The sequence below is a fragment of the Drosophila novamexicana genome, unplaced genomic scaffold (genome assembly GCF_003285875.2).
Source record: "Drosophila novamexicana strain 15010-1031.04,08,12 unplaced genomic scaffold, DnovRS2.1 tig00000858-arrow-arrow-pilon, whole genome shotgun sequence".
NCBI lineage: Eukaryota > Metazoa > Arthropoda > Insecta > Diptera > Drosophilidae > Drosophila > Drosophila novamexicana.
The window spans coordinates 482,854-508,039 of record NW_020824829.1 but is presented as its reverse complement, the minus strand read 5'-3'; the positions used below and the strand labels follow the sequence as shown (position 1 = coordinate 508,039).

Genomic DNA, 25,186 nt, shown 5'->3' with positions numbered 1-25,186 from the left:
TTAGATCCATTGCTCCATTATTTTCGTTCATTTGATTTTTAGTTCGTTTAGGTATTTTATCGATATACACAAAATATCACTAGTTTCGATAGTTCTATTTTCACAATTTATCAAGAAATCGAAAAAACCTCGACACATAACGGCCAACATCTTTGAAAAGTTAAGCAATAAACACAGTCGATTTAGATATGTACAAAGAATGAAATGCTTCTAACGGCTTTATTTAAGTGTTTCTGACTTAAAAAATAATTAACAGTTAGGATACACATACACATTTAAGTTATCATATGCAGCATATATAAAAAAATAGTAATGTAAGACACATATAGAATATATATTGATGCAATAATACCAGAAAAAGAGTGTGTGGTTTCACAAAAGTTTCAGTTAACATTGTTTTTTCTTGTTTTTTTTTTTTTTGTTTTTGATGTTTATTTAGTATGCTTAAAATATGTGTTTAAATGATTTTATTCTTTGGCCCTTTTACATACATAAGCTTTCATAAGTTTCAGGTGTTGCTTTAACTAATGCATAGCCATAAATACAATAGCTGCCGTTATCTGTCGATTTATTTATCTCTCGAGAGGTTCTCAATTGCCCTCTGGTTTGGGCAAGTTCGTGTCATAGGCGCGTATGACTATAGATTGCGGCACAGCACCGCCTTCCTCTTGGGAAAATGCATAGCCATCTGAGGAAAAACATGTATATTTGCATATCAGATACAATAATTATACGTTGCACATGGTAGAGTTGGGTGGGGTTTGCTTTTTAATGAACATGTGGATGAAATGTGTTTTTGCTATGAAAACAATAGATACTGACACCAACCCCCCCCCCCTCCCCACACCACCCACGCGTTCGAAAAATATAAAATCAAAAGCCATTTCTTTAATTAGCCGATACGCTACAGCTGATAACCGTGGCTATAAACGTACTCAACTATCCCATTAAAAAATGAAATGCTGCCACCAAATGTTGGCCATTTGACCAAACTGTACTAAAAACAAACGCCCTTGGGGGCACACTGTCCTACACTGGACTGTACACACTGGAACTGATTGATATATGGGTAGTACTCACGCGATAATTCTAGTTCCGTTTCGACTCTTGTGTTGGCACGACGGGTGAAAACATTGCGTAGCAATCTCGCAGTTTCAGTGAATCTGTAGAATTAATTGTTTATGGTTTTGGAGATTCGCAGGACGTTTAGTATATAAATTTGGATAAGAGTGGTTGGTTCTTTGGTTCTTCAACATTTTTCGTGGCAGATCTTAAATTTTCAATTTAAATTGTTAGCACTCTACGGCCATTAAAAAAAAATATATGATAATTAAGCACAGGTCGCTACATTAAATCGAGGTTGACCAAATTAATGGAGCATGCAAATTTTGGCATTATTAGTTAAAACTAAAGACTGTTATTCGACAAACGGCAAACATAAAAGTAATGGCGAAATCTTGAGAAAAATATAGAACATGCAATGCGTACAAACTTGATAATCTGAGGGATAAAGAAAAACGAAAGAAATAAACCTTAAATATATTTATTTAATTATTAACTCGGTGCTGTTTACCTTTGCCCTTTTATACAGAAACTACTACGAGTACCTAAGAGAAATCCTTTAATTGCAAATAAATTCGTGACCTATTGTAATATCGTGGATGGTTGTGACTGTATATGATTATGAGTTGGACTTTATGTATATATAGATATACATATAGTATTATTTTTTTTGATTTACACATTTGATCTATGAATTACTTACATCGAATAATTGATCCCAAGGCATACATAGTACTGCGCACACACATACAAGTTACGCAAAGAAAATATTGATGAGAATTTTAAAATACATATTTGAGAAAATTGCATTGAGTTTTATTTTATAAAGGAAATTAATTTGCGTATTTAATTGTTGCTTTGTGTTAGAATTAAATTAAAACAATAATTAAAGTGCATTACATTCAGCCAAATGTCAAATGTGCGCCGAACTGTTCTGTTAGTGGACTTCATTTTTTTTTTTTGTTAGGGTATTAAATTGCATGCGTACTTCGGCAGCCAATATAAAACTTATATAGTTAATAACATATTTTATTCACTTTCCACATAGATAAAATTAAGATTCTTGTTAACCTTTTCACTTTCATTGAGGCTGTATAAAATTTTTGCCATATATTATACTTATCGCTATACTCTTTTTAAAACGCAGTGTATTTTGAGTTTAAGTATTAATTGAACTGTTTGGGTATACAGGAAGGTTTGAGGATGGGCTGTACACTGGCTTAAGCTAGTGACTATGTTTATTCAGTTAATTGACTATATATATAAATATATATGTATATGTCACAAAATAACAATAACATAAAAGCACAACAATTGAGACAGGAAACGTTCTCTTAAATTATAGTTCTTGTTAACTGGATTCCATACAAGTTTTTGTACATATACTATAGACGTTGGTATAGTTCATTGTAGAAAAGGAAACAACTGTTTGTTGGCATGTTAAGTTTTAAGTAAAAGAATGCTTAATAGTAGAACAATCAGCTTATTTAAAGTTTAAAACATTTTCATAATTGCACACAATTCATTTGCTACAGCAATCAGTATCACAGTTGGATCAATTTTAAGAGTTACACCTGTACATTTATGAATAATGCAGATTTCTAGTTTGAATACTACAAGTTTTGCTTGGAATGGATATGGCTTTGTGCGCCCTGAGCACATACAATAAATATGTATATAATATATTAAATGAGCCCTAATTTATATATAATTTATTTATATCAAGACACAAAACAATAGATTCTCTGTTAATATATATGGTACAAATACAAGCACCTGACTTATTATATAGATTCTGCTCCAACAGCCTGGCTACATATGCAGAGTCCCACTGTCCACGCTGTCCACATGATGGGAACCACCCGCCAATCGGTGACTGCGGCGATGATATTGCCGCTGCTGTTCCCGGCTATCCAGCTCATCATCATCGATATCCCAGTTTTCGACGCGCAAGTGACGAGGCGCGATATGCGACGACGACTTCCTGTCTGAAGCTCTTCTGCGATTCAACATATTTTCCATACGTCCGTGCTTAAAACGAAAGTCCCTTTTATTTGCCATTCATCATGGAAGGAGTCGGCGGGAATACGTAGTTTTTGACAATTATCGTGGATTAGGCATGAGGAGTTGGGATTGATTACAATGAGTTTATGCGATTTCACATTTCGGATCGAGCATTAGGTTATATGTATTCGAAATGTGTGTGTCAATTGTTAATAAAGGATAGAGGATAGAGAAAATTACATTTGTTGTTGGGTTTTGTTGGTTTCAAAGTTATTGTTGCTAATAAGTAAATAATGTTACCAATTTCGGTATTTGATACTTAATATTTCTTTTCAAATTTTGCCTCCTAATTTAACGTAATCGTGTTTATTTGCTACTTAAAAAAAACACACACATTTTTGCTAATCAACTCAATTTCAATTCATGACTAAATAAATACGTAATTTAATCCAAGCATTTGTTGCTAAAAATATATATTTATAATACAAATATGCAATGCTTTGTGTTTTTGCTAACAAAAAACAACTTTAGTCGACTATTTAATACCCTGTGCTGTGTTCGTTTTTCTTTGTTTGTGTATAATTATTGCTTAACAATTAACTTTTAAGTATTCCCTGTAAACGGGCGGAAGACTCAGAGTCGGGCAATTGAGCCTGGGAAAATATCAAAGAGCGACCAGTGTTGGACAACACGCATTTTTCGACTGAACAGATCTTTAGCTTAGATTTATGTTTTTACTTGATACAAGTAAAAAAAAAACTTATTCGAGACCAATATACATTTTTGCCTTCAAATATATATAGAGCTGTTTTACGATTTGATATGAATCCACGTATATATATATATATATTTAAGTGATTAGTATAAGTTTTTGTTCGTTATTTTTGGCGCTAATTGCAACTAGTTTTCTAAAGGCTCGTGTTCTTTGTGAGTACAAATTGCAATAGATTTGCTGACTAATAGTTAGGCAATTAATAAAAGTTCAATCAAAAATGGCAGATACATAAGCAGTTACACACATGTGTGTCTGAACAGTTGGACAAGTGACTAACAGATTAATTAAATTAGGTGATTAGTTAAATGCAAAATGATCTAATAGCTAATAGCATTAGCTATATGATAAAAAGACGTCTCACAAAGTGGTGCAGACAACTACAAAACGAAAATTGCATACATAAAAGCAGGGACCGCAAGGAATATATATATATATATATATATATATTTATATATATATATATAGTATGACATTTACAGAGATATTATATCTTGTTCAATTTCCAAACGGTCCTTGCCAAAAATAAATAAAAATAGCTACTAAATAATAGAAAAATGCACAACAATTCAAATTGAAAATGTAGAGTAGCATATTTTTGGTTTTGCTCAGTTGATGCCAAATAGTTAACCAATCGATAGGAAAATAAATCCAGAAATATTGCAAATACATAGTGTTTATCAATAGATTCTCTCTGTCAACTGAATACTTACGAGGAGCGCGACTCTTCCATCACCTGTGAGGGATCGTGACGCTGTATTTCCGACTCACGCACAGCCTCGGTGAGCGACTTGAAAACGGTATTATGTATTCTACAAGCAATCGAACAATAATTAATAGCTGCCTATGCACCCAGATTTGTTTGGTGTCTCGCAACTTACAGCTTACAGATGACATCGATCAACAGGCTGGCGATGGGCACCAGCACTAGACCAAACCAAAAGACGGGCGTCGACAACAGTTGAGTGTCCATGCCCGCAAAGTTGCTGGCAAAGCTCAATCCTGGCCAAATGTGGCTATATATCAGAACGAACACAAACCAGAGCAGAATGGAGCCCCAAATGGCGGCATGCGTTAGCCAGGTCCAGGAGCTAGTGATGAGGCCAGCTTTCAAGCAAACAGTTACAATAACATACTGCAAATATACAAACAAGTTATTATAAAATTATAAATATTAAGTATAGTTATGTATACATATCCTCTTGCTTCATTTGAATAAATTCGTGCACCAACTCACCGTGTAGACCATATTGCCCAGCAGCAGATAGTCACTCGTTTTGCCATCCCCCCAAATGGCTTCCTCCTGGAATGCGAACAGTGGCAGCCAGAAGAGAAAGACCGAGTGCAGCAAAGCATTGAAAATCCAAATCCAAAAGACTCGCACATTGAAGAGTTTGGCATTCTGCGAGGGTTTATACAGCAGCGGATACTTAAGCATTGTGTCGGCCGTGCAGAACTTCTCAAAGAGGCCAATTGCAAATGGGGGCATGGCGGTGAAGAGAACGTTATACAGGCCAATGGTCCAGCGCTCAAACAGAATTTGGCCCGACCAGCCCGAATAGAGGGCGAACCAGAGCTCAATGACATATAAGCAGACATTTTTATAGAAACTATAGAGGATCAGCTTGCTGATGCGTGCATAATTCCAGGCGCCATGGACGAGAATCAAGCGACGCAAATATCGAAACTGGGCAATCGAGTAGTCGGAGGCACAGGATGCCTGCAGACCTTCCACGCCCGAAATGCCAATGCCAACGCTTGCCTTCTGTATCATGGCCACATCGTTGGCACCGTCGCCAATGGCCAGGGTAACCGCCTTGGTGCTTTGCGTAACCATCTCGACTACCTCGGCCTTTTGGATGGGCGAAACGCGACAGCAAATGACGACGCGGCAAATTAGGCACAACTCCTGGAAATCGCCGCGCATGTCACAGGTCAATGCATACTTAAGGGTCTTGCCATCGATGACGAGCGCCACATTCGCATCCTTGGCCGAGGTGCTCTTGAACTCGCCAATGTGCCGCAGAATGACATCACGAGTAGCCTGCAAAGCAAATTGAAATTATTGACATGTTTTTATCGCTGCACACAATGCAACTTACGTCCAGACTGCCCTCGTTGAGTATGATAATGTCCATGGTGTGTGTGATCAGCTTGCACGAGTAACCAATGTTGATGGCCGTTTCCTGCTTGTCACCGGTCAAAACCCAAATGTATATGCCCGCTTCGAGCAGGGCGGATATGGTCTCTGGCACGCCATCCTGTAATTTGTCCTCGATTGCCGTTGCGCCTAGCAGACGTAGATTGGTCTCGATTAAATTCGCGGAATCTTCCAGCTTGCTGTGGCGGTACTGCAATGATATCGACGCCTTGTGGTGTGTCTCGTTCCATTCCTGGTACACTTCTTCATCAATGTCGGCCACGGCCAAGCACAGCGTGCGCAAGCCCTCGGAGGCGAACTCCTCTAAATGCTGCAAAGTTGTCTCCCGGTATGACTGATCTCGCGGCGCGAGACGCTCGTATATGACTGAATCGGCGCCCTTGGTGAATAGCTTTATTTTACCCTCTGGCGTTCGCACAATGACCGACATCCGTTTCCGTGTCGACGTAAATTCGAGTACATTTAGTACCTGGAAGCGCATACGCTTCCCCAATGCATTTATCTCCACATAGTCAGGCGTGCGTGTGTCGAAAATGTAGCCAAACTTGCGTGCACCATCGACCAGAGCACGCTCATCGGGACTGGCGGCATGGTAGATAATGGTGCCATCTTCCTTTTTCTCCGGTATCACCGTATGGCACACGGACAACAGCACTAGAAAGTCCTCAATGTCCTTGTAGGAGTTCTGCCTCCTAAGTATATTCTGCACCAAGTCCGATTCCTCGGGCGTGCGTTCGGGCTGATAAATGCGCCTCGCTATGGAGCACTTCTTGAACACCATCACGTTCCGTGTCAGCGTGCCCGTTTTGTCCGAGAAGATATACTTAATCAGGCCAAGCTCTTCGTTGAGATTGGAGGTGCGCGCACTGGCCGGCATATTGGACTCTTCGTGATACATCTCAATGTCATAGTTAATGAAGATTGCCTGTAGAAAACGCACCAATTCGAGGGTGACCTGCAGCGATATGGGTATCAGATTGTTGTACAGAATGAAGAACGTCAGCAGATTATAGCCGAGGCTCATGCTCTTAAAGTCTCCAATGGCCAAATACCAGTCCGTTTGGGAATGTTTTTGCGTCCAAAACAAATTGCACAGCCCGCTCGTTATGCAGAGAGAGATCAGTATCATGAACAACATCAGGATCTGTGTGTTGGTCAGTTTGTCGACAGTGGATCGCTTAAGTGGCGCCGAGGTCGAGTTCTTCATCAGCTTTGTTTCGTGTCCCGAATAAACGACAATGCCAAATATCCAGGCCGTATTCCTTAACATAGCGCCACGCTGTAGCACCTGATCGCTGCCAAGTGAACAGGCACTGCAAAAGAATGAATCTTTGTTTTTAAATCGGAATCAATCAGCTATAGCAGAGATGCACTTACGGTTTACCATACTCCTTCAGCACGCCATTAAACTCGTACAATAGCCGGTTCGGCAATTCACATTCGAGCTTGCCCTCCAATTGCAACAAGTCTTTTGTTTCCAGTAATTTGGCTGTCGACGGCAAACCCTGTCGAATCTTCAAGTTCGTCTCGCCATCCAAATTTGCCGTTTCAATGAAACACATGGCCTGCGGCTCGCTGCAAAGATTTCAATACATCAAATTCAGATATAGTGTGTAATAATATAGATATATATATATATGTGTATATAGTGGCTGCTCACCTTGACGACAACAATATTAAATCGGCAGGAAAGAATGTATCGATGACCACCTTGATAATATCCCCAACTGTCAGCTCGGACCAGCGCACCGTGGTCCAAGTGTCATTTTCTAAGCGTTCAATCAATCGATGATTGATTTCATTATCTGCGCGATGTCGTTTCTGCAAATAAATATATATATATATATATATATATATATGTATATATATACCTCTCTGAGATGTCGCTTTCAACACATGTACTTACCAAATCCTCGATGATTTCCTTTATGGCGCTTACAGAGAGTATAAAGAGGAGTGGCACCAATGTGGTGTAGCGACCCGTTGGCGACACATCCGGAATTTGTTGTAATAATGCAATTAGTAAGAAAAATATATTGGAATATCGTCGGAATTGCTCAAAGAGGAACGACGGTATAAAGGTGAGGACACTGTGTGATAAATACAAAAGCATTTATTAATCAATTAGTATTAGAAATGGAGGTCATATCTTATCAGCGCTAGCCACGACCCTTAAATAGATCATAGCAAATAAATGCGCCGACTACTCTGCTGATAATCGTTGCCCATTCGCATTACTCACTTATATTTAGCCGTGGATATACGGTTATTGCAATATTTTGTGGGCTGTGGCGCGTTCAGCGTAATGACGCGTTTTTCCGAGTCATTCGCCTCGTAACCATTGAAGTGCGGAACGTCATCCTCATCATCTGGAACGATAAAGCAACAAATTTGTTAAAAAGAACTGCATATACGAAGTTGCCCAGCGTATGGGCAGGATTATTTAAAATCAGCTAAGCAACTATACATTATTTTTTGCACTTAAGTTAAAAATCAATCGGTGGAATACCAACACGATTTAATACCTTATTTTTTCACAAATTTTCCATATTTGCAGTAGACATTTTCTAAAACCTCGACTTTCCGCCGATCAATCAATCAATCAATCAGTCAATATGGATACAAATCTTACAGAGCCTTGCTTTCATTATAGATTTTTATTAAAACCAAAAGCAGCAGCCAATGTTTGCTTTAGTACAAATCATCGTCCTCCCAGTTGGAAAAGAAGAAATTGATAGCGATGGGGTTGCCCAGCGCATACTTTTTGGCAAATCGCTTGATGCTGAAGCAGGGCCGCCCCTCGTAGCTGCTGTTGGGTATGTAGGGCTCGTCAAAGTCCAGCTCGCAGTGCTGCCTGAAGGCCAGGAAGACGTAACGATGCTGGCCGGTCTTGGCGGGCGGACGGCTGCCAATGTAGCCCACCAGCGGCTGGCCAAGCACCACATCGCAGCCGCGTATGTTGCCGACCAGCCAGTGAAGCCATTCCCGTTTGGTGGGCGAGGCACGACTTGGGGCATCCGGGTCAATCATGGCCAGCGTGTGAAACTTGATAGGGTCTGCCATCCACCTAATGATTGGCTCGTTTCTCACTTTCAGTGGGGTTAGATGACAGCCCGGCTGGACAACGGTATCACAAGGATAGAGCACATCGATGATTATATGGGGCCTGCAGTTCACAACGTCTGGTATGATCCTGTGCTTCTTCATCAAGCGGCCCAGTTTAATGAGTGGATCCACCTCGACACAGGTTACAAACATGATGTTCGGAATTTTGAATATTCTAATTTTTGGAGCTAACTTTAACTAGCCTAAAAAGGTGACTTTAAATACGTAGGTACTAGAGCACATATTCACGGCGTTGCCCGGTCAAAGATGTTTTTTTCTTAATTTCTTGATTCCCCAAAGTGTTGAAAACAATGAAACTTTTCCACTTAGACACTGAGTTTGCAAAGCACTCCCCCTACTTCAACCCATTCTGGTGGATTTACCGAATATTCAGAGGTATACGCAGAGCTCTGTAAGTATTGCGAAACACTTGGAGACTGAGTTTGAAACGTACTTTCCCCCACTTTCACCCATTCGGGTGGATTCACATCTTCACAGGGATCTCTGAAAATGACTAAATGCACTAACGACTTCAACGTATACGCAGCGCTCTGTAAACATTGCGAAATACTTAGACACTGAATTTGAAGCGTACTTTCCCACACCTCCACCCATTCCGGTGGATTTCCAGAATTTTTACAATCATCTGTAAAAAAAACTAGGTGGGCTTGCGACTCCAACGTATACGCAGAGTTCTGTAACTATTGCGAAACACTTGGAGAGTGAGTTTGAAACGCACTTTCTCCCACTTTTACCCCTGCGGGTGGGTTCACGGAATCACTTCCACCCATCCTGGTGGATTTGCAGAATTTTCACAATGATCTTTGAAAAAAACTAGATGGACTTACGACTCCAACGTATACGCAGCGCTCTGTAAACATTGCGAAAGTTCATTCTGGTCCAGCGACGGCCGCACTGCCTCACGGATGGTCTCCGGCGTCGGCTTGGACGCTTCGTCACGTTCAAGATACGATTCGAATCGTCGTTGATGTCGCCAATAAGCTCCGTTGCGGCCGTCTCAATCGATTCCAGATCCGCTGCGTCCGTCACGTCCCTCTCCTCAATGCCCGAGCCGACGGCCTGAAAAGCAATGCTCTCCCTGCTGCCTGCCTTCGTTTTCAGTATGCCCTCCAGGTTGATTGTGCTTGTGACCAAATGCTCTACTGCCTGCTCGAGCAAGCCACAAGTGGGCGTGCCAGTGGGCGTTTAAGGTGCTTCACAGAGCCAGCGCTTGCGCTCTTAATTTTGGCCACATTTCGTTCAAATGCCGTTTGCTCGGGCGGAATAATTTCTTCAACTCGCATCAACTTTGACATTTTGCCAGGTACATCAGAAGTTTAAATTGTTCTATATTCAGGTGTATATATGATGCAAGAATTGGAGTTTTTAGCTAGGTAGACTTGAAGGAACTCGCGACAGATTCAACACTTGGCTCCGACTCACTCACTCACGGCCAAGTGCGTGAAAAGTGCGCACTATCGATTTGTCGCACGTTGAACGCAGCGACTGCCACGTGATGCACTCGACAATTGTGCCACAAACCGTTGCAACTAACACTAATTCTTCACAAACAAACAGCAATTGCCAAATATTGCAAAATATGTATTTGCATACACACAATTTAGCTGCACACACACACACACACACACGCACACACACAGAGAATTTTCCACCGAATTGTTGGCCCAGTTTGTTGCGTGCTGCGTGTTGTGCTCTCTTGCAGCTTAACGTTGCGACTGAATCCAACACGGGAGAGCCGAGCCGGACTTGGCCACGGTAGGTAATAATGAGCGAAACGTTCTAGGCGCTCGGGGTCGGCCCTGGCGGAGGCGATTTGCGTCGTTCTGATTTGTATCCTTTGGGGTGTGTCGCAAACCCTTGAAACATGCTCTGCCCTTTAGTCAATAGCATGGGCATAAACAAGGGGTATAGCGCAGCTGTGCAAATGCATGAAACAGCTTGTGGAAGGCAGCATCATCAACAGTTGTGCGTCTCGGTTCACGTTGAATTCATTTTGCAACACATTTCAACAATATTTCACACTTCGAATAGCCACATTTGAGAGAAACTGATTTGTGGCATATTCACACGTTTGATTTTTATCTTTAAGTTCTACAATATTTTCAAAGATTAGACCCGAAGGACTGTAGACTGTATTGAGGTATGGGATAAGCTTTTTGAGACTAGAATAAATGTAGGTTATGGCAGCTCATCTGTGAGTACAGGGTATCTCGTAGTTGGGCACTCGAATGAGCTTCTTTGTATTTGGATATCTGGCAACTGTAACTAGCCGTCGTCCCTGGACGGTATTTACAAAGAGAGTGCATTTCTTAGCCGCATTGGGCCAATAACGATTGAAATCTATAAAATTGACTAGACGTGCGTGCTAGACTAGCAGCTACCCTGCACTTATTCTTCTCTATGTGTAAAACTGTTAATACTGACTGACTGACTGATTGACTGATAACCTGAATGACTGACTGAGAGCTACAATTTTCACTGTAGTTACCTGAAGACGGGCTTTCGACAAATTCCACCCGCATGTGTGGAAAAATCGTGAAAAAATTTGCATGTTTACCATACGATCGGATTCAAACTCAATTTGAAAGATCTTTGTTCAACTTGAGGTGTTTTCCACTTTTCGAAGAAATGCCTTTTTCCTTGGTGGAAATGGAGATCAAAGATTTGGTGGGTGACATTGCGTTTCACACTTTTCGCAATATCAAAGCTTCCCCGGTGGAAAGCGCGATTCTAAGAGTTGATTGAAACTTATTTTTAAAGCTCTACATAAGAACTTAATGAATATGTGTTTCAGCGATTTGGCAAATTCCACCCGCAACAGTGGTAAATTGGCGGAAGCTGTTTTATTTACCGTCCGTTCGGATTTAAAATCGTTTTAAAAGATCTTTATAAGAACTGATTCCACCACTTGGTTTTTTATGTGGAAAACAAGATGGGTTGATGTCAATTTACCACTGGAGTGTACCTAGTGGAAAGATAATATCTATCTATATATCCATATCCCGCATGTTGTACATCTGTACACAACTATCAACTCAACACTATTTAACTGCCTTATTTGACTTTAGATTGTTGTCTCTGGCTTAACGATAAGATTACAAAAAAGATAAGAACAAATAATACTAATACAACTGCAGTCCTCAGTAGATGTAAGTTGACAAAGTGATTCAGACTCTCGGTCAACTGAACAAGGAGGTACTTAGCTTGTTTAAGGGAGTGTCACCTAAAACCTGGGCAGTTAGTTTAAAGTATACCTGAACTGTTGGTAATAATAATAAAATAGATAGATATACACCTTCACATTTGCGCTTCCTCAGGCCCGTTCTCTCCAGGAACTTTCGCCGGGTGGTCGAGAACCAGCTCGGCTGTGGCTTGGGCTCCGTCCGTTCGCTTTGGAGGCGCTGCGGCGCTATGGAGGCATCCACTTCTGTTGTGCCCGCACTGCTGGTATCGGAGGACTCCTCGTCTGGGCGTCGTGTATTGGTTCCCGCATCTGGGGCGAAGCTTGTGGGTCCCGTTGTCGCCGTGTGTCGCAAGGCCTCGCCCCTCAGCCGGCGCAGGCATTCCTTGCACCACAGGCGCAGCTGTGCCGGCACAGTTGCCACTGCTCGCGGATTGTGGAAAACGTAGCCGGCACCGGTGCCGATGCCGGATGCATTAATCTCGGTGGAGCTCGGATCTGCAGCCGCTTGTGGACGGCGTGTGTGACTGCCCTTGGGCTTGTTGTTGCCATTTGTATTATTCCTATTGGGATCTGTCATGTTGACATGGTTCTTCTATATGCTATTTTGTGTTTCTCTCCAAATTCAACGATGGCTTCGATGGGTTTAGTTTAGCTCGCACACACGAAATTTGACTGTACTTCCGATTTGACATTTAATTATCATTTTCAAATACCCTTTCGGGGCGTGCCTTTACATATGCTTTTGTTCTTTTCAATGCCTACTTTGGTTTGACGACTAATTATTCACACATTAGGTATTGATTTTGGTCAAGATTCATTAAAGCAATGCGACGACATTCACCCTGGTAAAAGAGTCAACGACCTTCCACATAACATTAGGGAACTACTCAGCACTGTTAACCTGTCTGTCGACCATTCACAAATCCCAAGTAAACACTCACATTTGCGCGTGTCCAAAAACATGCATGGAATGGATTGGTATGGTCTATCCGGGTCTGTCCTTTGGCGTGTTTACGTTAGCTACAGTAAACACTCAAATATAATTAAGCCCTTTCAGAGTTACTCAAATAACGCAAATATGCGCTGCTAACCTTAATGCATTGCTTAAATATTTAAAATTAATAATTACTGTAAACGTGGCGACAAGTGTTTAAGCATTGCACAAATAAATTATAATCAATCAGAAAACTTAATTATTTAACACACTTTCAGAGCAATTGGTTAAAGAAGAAGGGGCATTACTTTAGAAGGAGAAAAAGTTCTTTTCGGATTGATCAAAGATTAAATACTATCATATGTGTGATATATTTCTATATTTAGTCAGCCGACGATTTGTGAGAGTTTATTGGGGGTTTATAGGGGGTTTATTGGGGTTTATTGGGGGCTTATTGGGGTTTTTGGGGGTTTATTGGGGTTTATTGGTGGACAAATAAATCACAATCCAAAATCTTAACTATTTAACAGATTTTCAGAGCAATTGGTTAAAGAAGAAGGAGCATTACTTTAGAAGGAGAAAAAGTGTTATTTTGACTTGGTCAAAGATTAAATACTCTCATATGGCAGATGTGTGGTATGTGTCTATATTTAGTCAGGCGACGATTCGTCGGGATTTAATGGGGCTCGTTCCGGAACCCGTGTGCTAAATTACAGGGAATATATCAATACTAGAGCAGCTAAGCAGGTGGAGGCCCCAATTGGGATTGCATGCGGAGGGTCGAAATTGATCATAAATATTAAAAAAGGCGCCGCGCTGGCCTGGCCTGGCCTGGCCCGGTCAGAACGTTGTGAATTTTCGTAATTACAGATGACATTTGTGCCTGTACAAGGCCGCGCGTATGTTTACAGAAAGTAAGCCCAATTAATAGTAAGTTCTTTACGTTGTTAACTTTCAAAGAAATCCAAAAATAACAGCAAAAGCTGATGGAGTCTGATCAGAACTGGCAACGTTCGGTCGCCCGTCTTTATTCCGCTTCTATAAATATCAGCATAAAATAATACATATTCTCTATGTATATATGGGCGCATATTTTGGATTCATTCCAAACAGCTTTACTTGCATATTTGTGTTCGCTATTCAAGCATGTCCACTAAAAATACGCATTAAAATTGCAATTACTGGTTTCTGTTGAGTAAAACTGGGCTAATACAAAATTAGCAACAACTCAACTGGCTCGAAACAGTTGCAAAGTTGCCTCAAAAGCTTCAACCTGAGGTTGATTCACCAATCAGTTAACGCTAAATGACATATTTCACAGCAGCACAGCTCACTGTACACATACATATATACATATTTATATACACATACATACATACATGTATATGCATATAGTATATACACATGTACCTGTACAGTCAACACTTGCGCAAACATTTAACACTAAGAAAAAGCAAGGCAATGACAACACCAATCTACAACACGTGTAAATTTGAATGGGAACTTTTCGCTCCGTTTTCGATGAACTAGTTCATTGAATCGTGAACCAAATTAAACGTTTCACGTACTTCAAGGAATCAGTTGTTATTCGAAGCAGCTTTTAAGTTGTAAATATTTTATTTAATGTTGTGATAAATTTAATACGCCAAAAAATGTTTTTTTTTAAATTTATAATGTAAGCAAATACACAACAGCAGCTTTTTAACTTGAAAAATGTTTCGGTTCACGATAAGGAACTTCACTATTTTGCTTAGTATTCGCTTTTCTGTTCATGAAAAACTCTTAAACTAGTTGTATACGCGCATTTGTTTTTAAAAATTTAAAGTACAATGGAACTTAACGAACTCTAATCAAAATATTTGCCTTGAATACTCTCTCGCTCCCTCTCTTTCTCGCTCTCTCTCCGTCTCTCTTTCTCTCTCTCTGCATATGTATATATATACTACTTGTCAACAATCAAGAAATTTAGTATGGAATATACCGATGCCATTTATGGCAAGCCCACAGCACTTTTTAAAGGTTTTTCGAATACGGGTACTACACACAAGTAAAGGAAATTTGTCATCAGTTCGAAAATTACCTATTTGCATACACATACACATGCATATGGCCCGCATAGGTGCATGCGTGTGTGTATGTGTGCGCGTGTGTGTATTATATCATTGTGAGCAAAGCTTGGCTGATTGCAAGGTCCGTAACAGTGTTGCCAAACGCCATTTAAAGATGTAGCCGAATCAAATGTTAAAAAAACTACTACTAACTTTCTTAGCAACAATTTACAGTTGAAAAGGTTTTAAGTTATTATCAGAAAACTGGCATAAAAAATCCTAATTAGTTGCCCTCTGAAAAGTGTCCAATTTAGCTTGAAAATAGCTAAATTGACAATGCTGGTCCCAATATATATATATATGTATCTATATATATATGTAGCTCAGCAACAACAATAGTTGTTATTGTCGACAATTGTAAAAAACGAATCAATGGCAAATTATTGTCAATCGAACAATAATTGTCTAGCCGCAGCCGGTCACATTGTTTGAGAAGTGGACGGAAACGGCTGATCCAAAACAAAATCAAATATGGAATATAATTTAGAAGCGATAAAAATGAAGTTGGGATTCTTATTCATGATAAAGCATATGTAGATCGAGCAAAACTTGCAGATTCAAAAATATATTTTCGAAAAAATAAATTACCCAGACATGCTTGATTTGGGATATTTTACAAATATTTTCCGCTGCTGCTTACATAAAAATGTGCACACATTTATTATTTAAATATATTTTCCCACTTCTATAATATATGAACATATGATGACGTTTTTCTTTTATTTTTTTTTTTTTGAAACAGCATTATAATTATTTTGAAATTCAAACGTAACCGATGTATAAATAAATTGGAAAAAAAAATAATATACACTGCATTTGGCAAGCATTAAATGTATAAAAATACGAATATAACAAGAACTTATATATTCCATGACATTTCGTGAACCTTTAATATTTCATGCAATGCAACAGTTTCAGACAATTTACCTTCCGCACGTAGTTTATGTTTACTTTCTGCACAATATATATTCAACATATTTGATTCATTGAAATAGTGGGAAATTATTTTCACCCTTTCCAACATTTATCAAACATCAACTGAAATCTGCAACGCAAGGCTTGCATTGAATTTACAAAAAAAAACAAACTGTAAATAGCATACGAAAACAAAACGCTGATAAACAGGGGGAGGCAATATCATTTAAAACAAACCCCGAAAAAAAAACACGAGGAAACTAGTTTGGACGACATTTGTGTACACACACACATAGCCAATATTTGTATATGTATGTATATTTATATATATACACATGAGAAAACTACAATTACAATAATGCAACAATGGAAAAGAAATAAACGGCAAGAAACGCTAAACAAAATAAAAATAAAACAAGACAATCGCCGCTGACATTTTCGCGCGAGAGAAGAAGGTGTTGGATAGAGTAAAACAGAATTAATAGAGAAGGCGCCAACCCACACAATCTTGAATATACGTAAACACACAATTTGCATGCATGTGTGTGGTTGTGTGACTGATTCTATCAACATTAGATTGGTCATGGATTTAACTTATCTACACACACACACACAACTATACAAAACGTGGCGCATAAGTAACCAACGTTAAGCCGCAACTAGTATTACCAATACCATTGCATATGTATTGCATGTACAAGTCATATGTGAATAACTGTTGTCGTCAAAAGCTCTGTAATTTACATTTATCTTTCAATGCCGATTCACTGGGTATAGAAAATCAAAGTATTTAAGGGGGGCATGCTTAAAGGCATTGTTCCAAAACAGGATTTTATCGCGTATCCAAATACGTTTCTACGAAACACAATGTATTTATTATTCACACCAATTAAGCACGACGAGTTTGTTTAGCAGTAATAACGCGATTCACGTAGTTAACGCTCGTGAGTTTAGAAAGCAACTGAACAAATGCCGCCATTGACTAACCTGTGAGCGCTCAAGAGAGAGCAACACATATGGATATTGCTGAAGAGCGCTAAAACACCGCAGATTTCACCAGCTGAGCGGCGAATTCACCACTAACAAAACTGGCGCAAAAATGTCAATGCATTCAAAATCACAAAGCCACCACACTAGATTACACTAACAAAAAATGTATGCGCATTTTTGCGCTGTTGCTGTTATTTCACTGTTAAGCACAATTGATTCTGTTGTTAGCCCTTGGTGTAGTACTTGTTTTAAAACATAGTTAATCTTGCTGATTTCGCTCACATAAGATTTATGTGGGACAAATTTTCAAGGTAAAAAATTATGTTTGATTGCTAGTAACGAAAAATAAAATATTTGTTGCCGCCCCCGGGTGGACTCGAACCACCAACCTTTCGGTTAACAGCCGAACGCGCTAACCGATTGCGCCACGGAGGCACTTGTTGAACTGGTCGATACAATAGCATTTAGTACGTCTGCTGAAAAGGACTCACATTTTTATCCCTTGCTTCTGCCTTAAATGTGCTGGATTGATTTAATATTGTTAAGCGAAATTCTTTTTTAATATATCAGATAATAATTTGTTATAATATTTGTTTAAATTATTATATTCTTAAATCCACACTATAGATAGAAAAAAATGACTAAAGTTAAATTTATCTATTGTTTACAGTTGTTGCATATTTATTAAATACCTTTTTAAAATAAAAAAAAACTATTGTCAGAAGTGGGATTCGAACCCACGCCCTCAGAGAGGACCAGAACGCTCATACGAACCCCTGTTTGAGAGGCAAGATTTATAACCTTGAGTCTGGCGCCTTAGACCGCTCGGCCATCCTGACACTTGGTAACAGTCTGTCGCAAATCAAACTTATATGGTACGAGCGAGTGTGGAAGCAGTAAACTGTTATCATGCGCAGCAGCTGCCGCTGTAATGTTATTGTGTTTTGTTTTAGCCGTACCCGTGTTTCGTTACCTGCTCAACGTAAAAAATAAACATATCACAAATAAATAAAATTGCACACCTTAATGTGTATATATATATATTTTTTTGTTTAGATTAACATAGAAATGCATCTATTATAGAATACATCAATGCGAATAATAGCTTTTTATTTTTGAACGTAAAATCAGTTTTTTGCTGCCTGTGCCCCACATTTATACTGGCCCATTAGCTCAGTTGGTTAGAGCGTCGTGCTAATAACGCGAAGGTCGCGGGTTCGATCCCCTCATGGGCCAAGTTTATATTTTTTTTTTAATTTTTCACAACAGTTTAAAGGTATCTCAGAGCATATAAAATAGTTTTTTATTGCTCGTATGTGTACTCAAATGAAAGGAACCGGAGTACACGGTCACATGTAAAGACATTTTCATTGATTTTTTTAAGCAGCGACAAACCTGAAGCAGCCTCAAACACCACGGGAAACCGAGTCGTTAACTACCTCTATCTCTATATTATATGGACATGAAAAATAGAGTCTGAAAAGCTTTTTGCAATGACTGGAAAATGTCAACGTATCCGGCACAATCACAGCAAGTAATATACTTTCATGTCGGGCACATTAGGATATAAGGTCGGTCCCAACCCCCACGACGGTGATGTCATGAGAATGAAGTAAGAGAAATCCAAGCAAGTACGTTAATGCTGAGACATTGGTGATCTCAGAGGCGCAGCCCAGGTCAAATGTCATTTAATTTCTTATCTAAAAAGATTGCTGCACTAAAAGGTTTGCCACCAAACGCTTTTAATTACATTTCCAAGCCGGGCCCCAGTAAAGTGCAACAGTTGGGGAATATATAAAAAATTGTACTTAGAAAGACATTTTCTGGTTGAACAAATAGAACTATTTAGCAACCAGCTGTTTTTATATCACAAGTAAAAAGCCCTTTCACAATTCAAATCAAATAAAATGAATACAGGCACTTCGAAACTGGGAACTGGAACAAAGACGATGGGCTGTCCAAAGTCGATACTCATCCTCAAGGATGCGGCTGTGGACAAAGTCAAGGGTAATGGACCGAAACAGTCCAAAAAGCACGTAACCTTCGATCGTTTTACGAAATATTACTCATATACGGAGAATTGGCAAGTGAAACAGGAGAAAACGTGTCCGCTCTCGAATGATGATTGGGTAGCTCTTAAATATTTATGCTTTACATTTTACTAACAAGCTGCCTTTTAGGATCTGAATGAGGAACAGCTTAATGGAGTATCCGCCAGGGGAAAATGAGGGCAACGTTTATGAAGTTTATATTTTATATTAGTTGATTACGTAATAAATTATAGAGACAGCCCAGTCTACAAAGCGTGGCCGGAACCAGCAAATGTTTTTATGGAGGCTACGTGACAGTTGACGAGTTCTTCAATAAACTACTTCCACTTAGGGTTAATTGGCGCCTTTTTCTGAGGGACAAGCTCTATAGTCACTAAATAGCATATTGTAGTTGTTATTTGAAAAACCTATTTTGATTTTCGTTATGTGAACGAAACTCTATTAGTTTTGCCATGCTAGCAATATGAGTTAATATTTCATCAACAACTTATTACTAAGTATATTATATGCTAGCGGGATAGCCGCGGGCAAGGCCGCCCGTGGCACGTATAAAATAAATGTTCTCAAAAGGCTTTGAAAATGATTTTGAAACTGATCGGACGGCAAATAAACAACTTTCATACAAACGTTTTCCCCCATTTCCACCAATAAGCAATACATTTTTGGAAAAGTTTGAAACACCCCGCAAACGAATTTGAACAAAGAACTTTGAAATTGAGTTTAAGGTCGATCAGATGGTAAGCCAAAAAGTTTCATACAAACGTTTTTCGCGATTTTTCCAATACTTGCGGGTGGAATCTCCCGAAGGGTTAAGGTAACTACAGCTTCAGCTTCCTAGCTCTTACGGTTTGGGCTGTGCGTTGATCACCAATCAGTCAGTCTGTCAGTCAGTCAGTCAGTCAGTCAGTCAATCAGTCAGTCAGTCAGGACAAACAGTTTTATATATAGAGATATAGCTGCCATAGGATAAGACTATAGATTCTGTTTTTGTACGATCAACTTTATTGTTTTCGCGATATTTGAATCAAACTCTAAAGCTGAGTTACTTCTTTGATGGATACAAAATCATACTATGAAATATTTCTGCTGTGGGAACAATTAACAATTCTGTGGCTGGGCATAGAAATAAATCGCTGACTGCTTTAAGTCTCAAGGGGTGTTAAATATTTAACTAATTACTATCTTTATATATGTTATATATAACAAGCAACAGCCTTTTTCTGCATGTCTTGGCATTTACGACAGGCAAAACCCAAGCACAACAGAATGAGAGCTTGTTAGTTTTGATTACAGGACCATAAAATCAAAAGATAATGACACTAAATAATTGTCAATATGATAGAAATTAGAAATAGATGTGAATTACAGAAATCCTGAGTCAATATATATATATATATATATATTTCCTGCCAAAATGTTAGAGATATATAATATAAAGATCGTGAGCCAATTTATCATTTTGGTAAGATTTTGCTTTCTGAAAGACAACCGGAAATATCGACGCAGGTGGGCCTAGAGTTTATCAGTCTGAAGTGAAAGACTTACGGCTGTAACTGATGATTATTTACAGGGGATTGTAAATTTAGTGGGGAGTGTGCGTCAATAACAATATCGATAGGGTTAATCAGCTGCAAAATATATATATAGAGTAGACCAGCGATTTGTATGCCATTGGCAGACCCAAGTTTGGACAGTAAAAATGTATTGCAAGACCTTAATGGTGCTACTCGCTCTGCTGGCCCTGGCCAGTGGAGCCATCATGCCGCTGGGCCTCACTCCACAGCCGGATGGACGCATTGTGGGCGGCTCGCCGGCTGCAATTGGCGCGCATCCTTGGCAAGTTTCGCTGCAGCGTTCGGGCGCCCATTTCTGTGGCGGCAGCTTGATCAGCCGGAATCTGGTGGTCTCCGCCGCCCACTGCCTGATCAAATCGACCGTGACAGTGGCCAATTTGCGTGTGCGCGCTGGCTCCAATTATAGATTCTTTGGCGGCACACTGAGCGCCGTGTCCGCCTACAAGGTACACGAGGCCTACAACAGCAGCGCAAAGATGTACGACATTGCTCTGGTGCGGCTGAAGACCAAGCTCAAGCTGGGCACCAATATCAACACCATTCCATTGGCCAGCAGCACGCCTCAACACGGCGCAGCGGCCACCTGCACCGGCTGGGGATCGACTAGCTACCAGGGAGCCTCCTCCTCCACACTGCTGTACATCAACACCCGCATTGTGGGTCGCACGGAGTGCGCCAGCTCCAGCTATGGCTATGGCGGCACGATCAGGGCGACCATGTTGTGTGCGGCGTCTAGCAATAAGGATGCCTGCCAGGGTGACTCCGGCGGACCGCTCGTATCGGGCGGCAAGCTGGTCGGCATCGTGTCCTGGGGCAGAAACTGCGCCCTGCCCAACTATCCGGGCGTCTATGCCAATGTGGCCGAGCTCAGCGCTTGGGTCGCCCAAGCACAGAAAACAATTTAATATCATTGAGAAACAATTTAAGTCGTGACTAATTTACTATCAAAAGGTCAGCTCTATAGTTTATAACTATTTCGTATACTAATAATAATAAAAGTCAAGAGAATGCAGAAATCAGGGCTCTCCAGCTAAAATCTTACAGCATCTTCAGCATTTGGCAAAGAAATTCTCATTCGCACTAGATTTGAGTAGCTCAGAGCTAAACCCGAGTTACTTTAAGATTTCTCTGGCATTTGAGTCACTTTTTTCCAAACCGAACCCACATCTTGAACAGATCAGGACAAAACTAGATTTTCCACTGCTTTAAATCTAGAAAGCTTCATTAGAAAATAATATTTGTAGGGAAAAAACTCTTTTATTATTTAAAGATATCTTGAAAAAAAACGTTCAACTATGCTTCTGCCATATATGATAAATCTGTTTTCAACATCGGATTACTATTTATATATATAGCTTCCATAGGAGCAATTAGCTAATTGAATGAGACATATTTAAAATCTGATAAATATCTGCAAAGTTCTTCAAACTAAACCCACTTAAAGACATCTTTTCTTTCTTGTATTCATCCTGATTCCTGGCTATCGACTCACCTTCGTATTCCTTGCGTTTTCTGCGTAGGAATGATGTGGTCATGCGCAGGCCGCGTGCTGCATTGGATAAGATGGAGGCTCTGGAGTCCTTGCGATGACGCGACTTGTGCCTGGAGCCATTATCGCCGCCGGCTCCGGCTCCGGCTGCAGCCGCTTGACAGGAGGAGAGTGTGCCCGCCACCGAGTTGGAAAGCGGCGTGATGGGCGTATTTGGTGTGTCGGAGTCGATGAAGCCGAGATTGCTATTGGCACTGTTTAGGTGTATGCTGGTGTGGCTCAGAACGGGCAGCTTGCCGCTCAATGAGGCCGCCAGCTGCTCATCCAGGCCGTTGGTCGTCTCCTGCGCCTGCAGATGCTCCAACGATTCAAAGTCCCGATTAATTGCCGGCGGCATCGAATGGCGAAACCAGGACTCCTGCCGATGCTGGGCTGCCCGCTGTTGCCGCCGTCTCTGGCTGGGATTGCAGCTGGAGGTGGTGTTCGTTCTGTTCAGCTCCACTGAAATGGTGCGCGTGTTTCGGCTGTCCTGTGGAGCCTGCAGCTCCAGACTCTGGCGCTGATAACAGCCGGACATGTTGTGTGTAGATTAGGGGGGGAAGGGGGTCAGAACCCCAAGGCACTTAATAAATAGCACAAGTAAAGCGTCGTTCAAGGCACCTTTAACGCAGCTTGTTGTTCATTAGATCATATTTCAGTTATATAAGGTCTTTAACCTCTTCCGGGTGGGCACTGTGTGTGGGGCGACTTTAAAAGACGGCTAACAATAGCCTTGAACTTAAGCTCTGACATGTGTTTGAGAACCAAAACAACTGACAGCCACAGCCAATGCCAAGAACTGGCGCCCTTTCGGGCCGCCGTCGCCGCCGCCTTTCCAGACTAATTTTTAAAACGAAAGCAATGCCAGCTTTCGACCAAAATGTATCTACTTGCTTGCAGTCAAAACATCAAAAATTTATAATATTCGAAAAACATATATGTAGTTTATTCCCGTCACGCACATGCAGTCGCTGACAGCGAATACTATATATGGCGGGGTTGGGCGGGGAGGTACGTGTTATATGCACTAACAATCAGATTTGTTGATTTTCCAAAAGGCACTTTACACATCTCTTTTCTTCAGACAGTTAGTTTGTTCATTTCATTTGTTATTCGTAAATGCACAAGTTAAAATTAGCGAAAGCCTTCAAATTATCGAACTGAGTGCAGTTGGCGGCTTAGTTAGTACAACCCACTTTTATTTCATTTCGCACTGTCTGCCGATATAGATGTATGCTATATCTACATTAGTTCAGATCAGCTCTGATTTTCGCGTTTTTAAGGGGCGGCACAGTTAATATTTATTTATTCCATATTGCTCAGGCATCCGCCCAGCCAAATGCGTCCACTACGTGCAAGAGCCGAAAGCCAACTGCGGGCAAGCCACAAAAAAGGACACTCAATATTTTGTCCTTCGTGTGGGGCTCGCTTGCACGAAGCCGAAGTGTAAGTTGTCAACTACGAAACGGCAGCAGGTCGTGACATATAAAACATATAACCGAAAATCAAAACAAAAGTGTATTAAAGAGTACAATATATTTCTTAAAATATGCAAAAAAAAAAAAATAAATAATTAAGCAAATGAAACTTTTTATTGATTTCCATTGCATGTTAGGTCAATAAAAAGAAACCTCTATTTCAATACAATGTCAAGCGTTTATGTTATATGCCGCCTTGGATCTCCCGTAGACAATACGGCCCATTAGCTCAGCTGGTTAGAGCGTCGTGCTAATAACGCGAAGGTCGCGGGTTCGATCCCCCCATGGGCCAGTTCTCTTTTTTTTTATACATTCATAAATGAAAATTGTAGTTACCATACTCTTAATATATATTCTTAAAACTAGCACACATAGTAGCGTTTCACATGACAACAATCTTATCAAAAGTACCGCAAATACAAAATGTGTTACAGAAATACTGTTCATTAGTTCATTATTAGATATCTATCATGTTTACCTATGAATCACTTTGAGACTGTGTTCCTTTCACACACACACAACAGTATTTTTAGATAACTGATAAATGTTTACTTACGTGGTTGCAAAAGACCGGCAGACTCAGGCCTGGAGTATCGACTTTGCCTAGGTGCGGGTGCTGCTGTGGCATCCACATCTTCCTCGTGTAGCTTATAACGGGACACCATGTGTGTGTGTAGGGCTTCCGACAGAGATTAAAGCAACTGGTGTGAACAAAAATATCACACAAGCGCACACACATACAAACACGCGCGAACGAACGTAATAATACGAAACTACACCGATTCTGCGTAACTAATGCACTTTTGGCTGTTGCTATTATCTTAAGCCCATTTTGCTATTATTTTAATTATTGATAAGCCGAAACAAAAGAAAATAAAAACAAACACACACGCGCAGGAATGAGATGTAAACAGACTGGCAAATAAATAGCCAGATGCAGAACATTACGCCAAACTGTTAATAACAGTGGGACAAATGTAAGGGCCGTAAAACTGCCGATAGCTGCTGCTTAATAAATACTTAAAATATCTTCGAATAGACTACAATTTGAAATTAGTTAAAGAACGCTTTATTAAAAAGCATGTAGTTTATATCAAAAACTTGAAAACAGTTAATTAACTGAAAATCATTGTGTTTAATAATGGTAACAGAGCTTTTGCCGAAAACAGCTGTTTTTAACATAACTGATTATGCTACTTAACAGAAGCCCTACAAGTGCTAAAATCTTTTTAGATTCTGGGCCACAAAGACAAACATCTGGCAACGCCAAATACAAAATACGTAAATGTTATCATTTAA

At 40.1% G+C, this 25,186-nt stretch overlaps 3 protein-coding genes and 4 non-coding genes across 12 annotated transcripts; 3 read left to right on the top strand and 4 right to left on the bottom strand.

Annotated features, from left to right (window-relative positions):
* Nucleotides 1-226: 226 nt before the first annotated feature.
* Nucleotides 227-24,720, bottom strand: LOC115764547 (probable phospholipid-transporting ATPase IA). 6 transcript variants are annotated; one of them, XM_030707664.1, is made up of 11 exons: nucleotides 12,421-13,061; nucleotides 8,242-8,368; nucleotides 7,906-8,089; nucleotides 7,660-7,820; nucleotides 7,377-7,574; nucleotides 5,941-7,312; nucleotides 5,076-5,882; nucleotides 4,720-4,973; nucleotides 4,552-4,650; nucleotides 1,766-1,797; nucleotides 227-688 (listed from the first exon to the last, which is right to left on the bottom strand). In XM_030707664.1, the coding sequence occupies exons 1-11, from the start codon at nucleotides 12,884-12,886 to the stop codon at nucleotides 591-593; spliced, it is 3,798 nt and encodes a 1,265-aa protein (XP_030563524.1). In that variant the 5' UTR covers nucleotides 12,887-13,061; the 3' UTR covers nucleotides 227-590. The 6 variants fall into 6 exon arrangements, with proteins under 6 accessions (XP_030563524.1, XP_030563523.1, XP_030563526.1 ...); XM_030707663.1 differs by lacking the exon at nucleotides 1,766-1,797 and adding an exon at nucleotides 1,081-1,163 and having other exon boundaries at nucleotides 12,421-13,060; XM_030707666.1 differs by lacking the exons at nucleotides 227-688; nucleotides 1,766-1,797; nucleotides 12,421-13,061 and adding exons at nucleotides 2,193-3,109; nucleotides 24,444-24,720.
* On the bottom strand, nucleotides 8,305-9,658 carry LOC115764550 (protein D2). The gene is made up of 2 exons (XM_030707669.1): nucleotides 8,525-9,658; nucleotides 8,305-8,368 (listed from the first exon to the last, which is right to left on the bottom strand). The coding sequence occupies exon 1, from the start codon at nucleotides 9,255-9,257 to the stop codon at nucleotides 8,691-8,693; it is 567 nt and encodes a 188-aa protein (XP_030563529.1). The 5' UTR covers nucleotides 9,258-9,658; the 3' UTR covers nucleotides 8,305-8,368; nucleotides 8,525-8,690.
* Nucleotides 17,618-17,691, bottom strand: Trnan-guu. The gene has a single exon. It is a non-coding gene; the product is annotated as a tRNA-Asn (tRNA).
* Nucleotides 17,973-18,095, bottom strand: Trnal-caa. Its single transcript has 2 exons — nucleotides 18,058-18,095; nucleotides 17,973-18,017 (listed from the first exon to the last, which is right to left on the bottom strand). It is a non-coding gene; the product is annotated as a tRNA-Leu (tRNA).
* On the top strand, nucleotides 18,419-18,492 carry Trnai-aau. Its single transcript has one exon. It is a non-coding gene; the product is annotated as a tRNA-Ile (tRNA).
* LOC115764549 (trypsin alpha-3) lies at nucleotides 20,998-21,917 on the top strand. The gene has a single exon (XM_030707668.1). It carries the CDS (start codon nucleotides 21,007-21,009, stop codon nucleotides 21,784-21,786), a length of 780 nt encoding a protein of 259 aa, XP_030563528.1. The 5' UTR covers nucleotides 20,998-21,006; the 3' UTR covers nucleotides 21,787-21,917.
* Trnai-aau lies at nucleotides 24,106-24,179 on the top strand. Its single transcript has one exon. It is a non-coding gene; the product is annotated as a tRNA-Ile (tRNA).
* Nucleotides 24,721-25,186: the final 466 nt, after the last annotated feature.

Bases quoted from the DNA above. Each gene is read 5' to 3' on its own strand.
- LOC115764550 (XM_030707669.1), bottom strand. From the start codon at position 9,257: ATGTTTGTAACCTGTGTCGAGGTGGATCCACTCATTAAACTGGGCCGC.
- LOC115764547 (XM_030707662.1), bottom strand. From the start codon at position 12,886: ATGACAGATCCCAATAGGAATAATACAAATGGCAACAACAAGCCCAAG. The intron at 8,369-12,420 runs GTGTATATCTAT...TTATCGTTCCAG, and splicing joins GAGGAAGCGCAAATGTGAAG to ATGATGAGGATGACGTTCCG. The intron at 4,974-5,075 runs GTGAGTTGGTGC...GTATATTTGCAG, and splicing joins TGGGCAATATGGTCTACACG to TATGTTATTGTAACTGTTTG.
- LOC115764549 (XM_030707668.1), top strand. From the start codon at position 21,007: ATGTATTGCAAGACCTTAATGGTGCTACTCGCTCTGCTGGCCCTGGCC.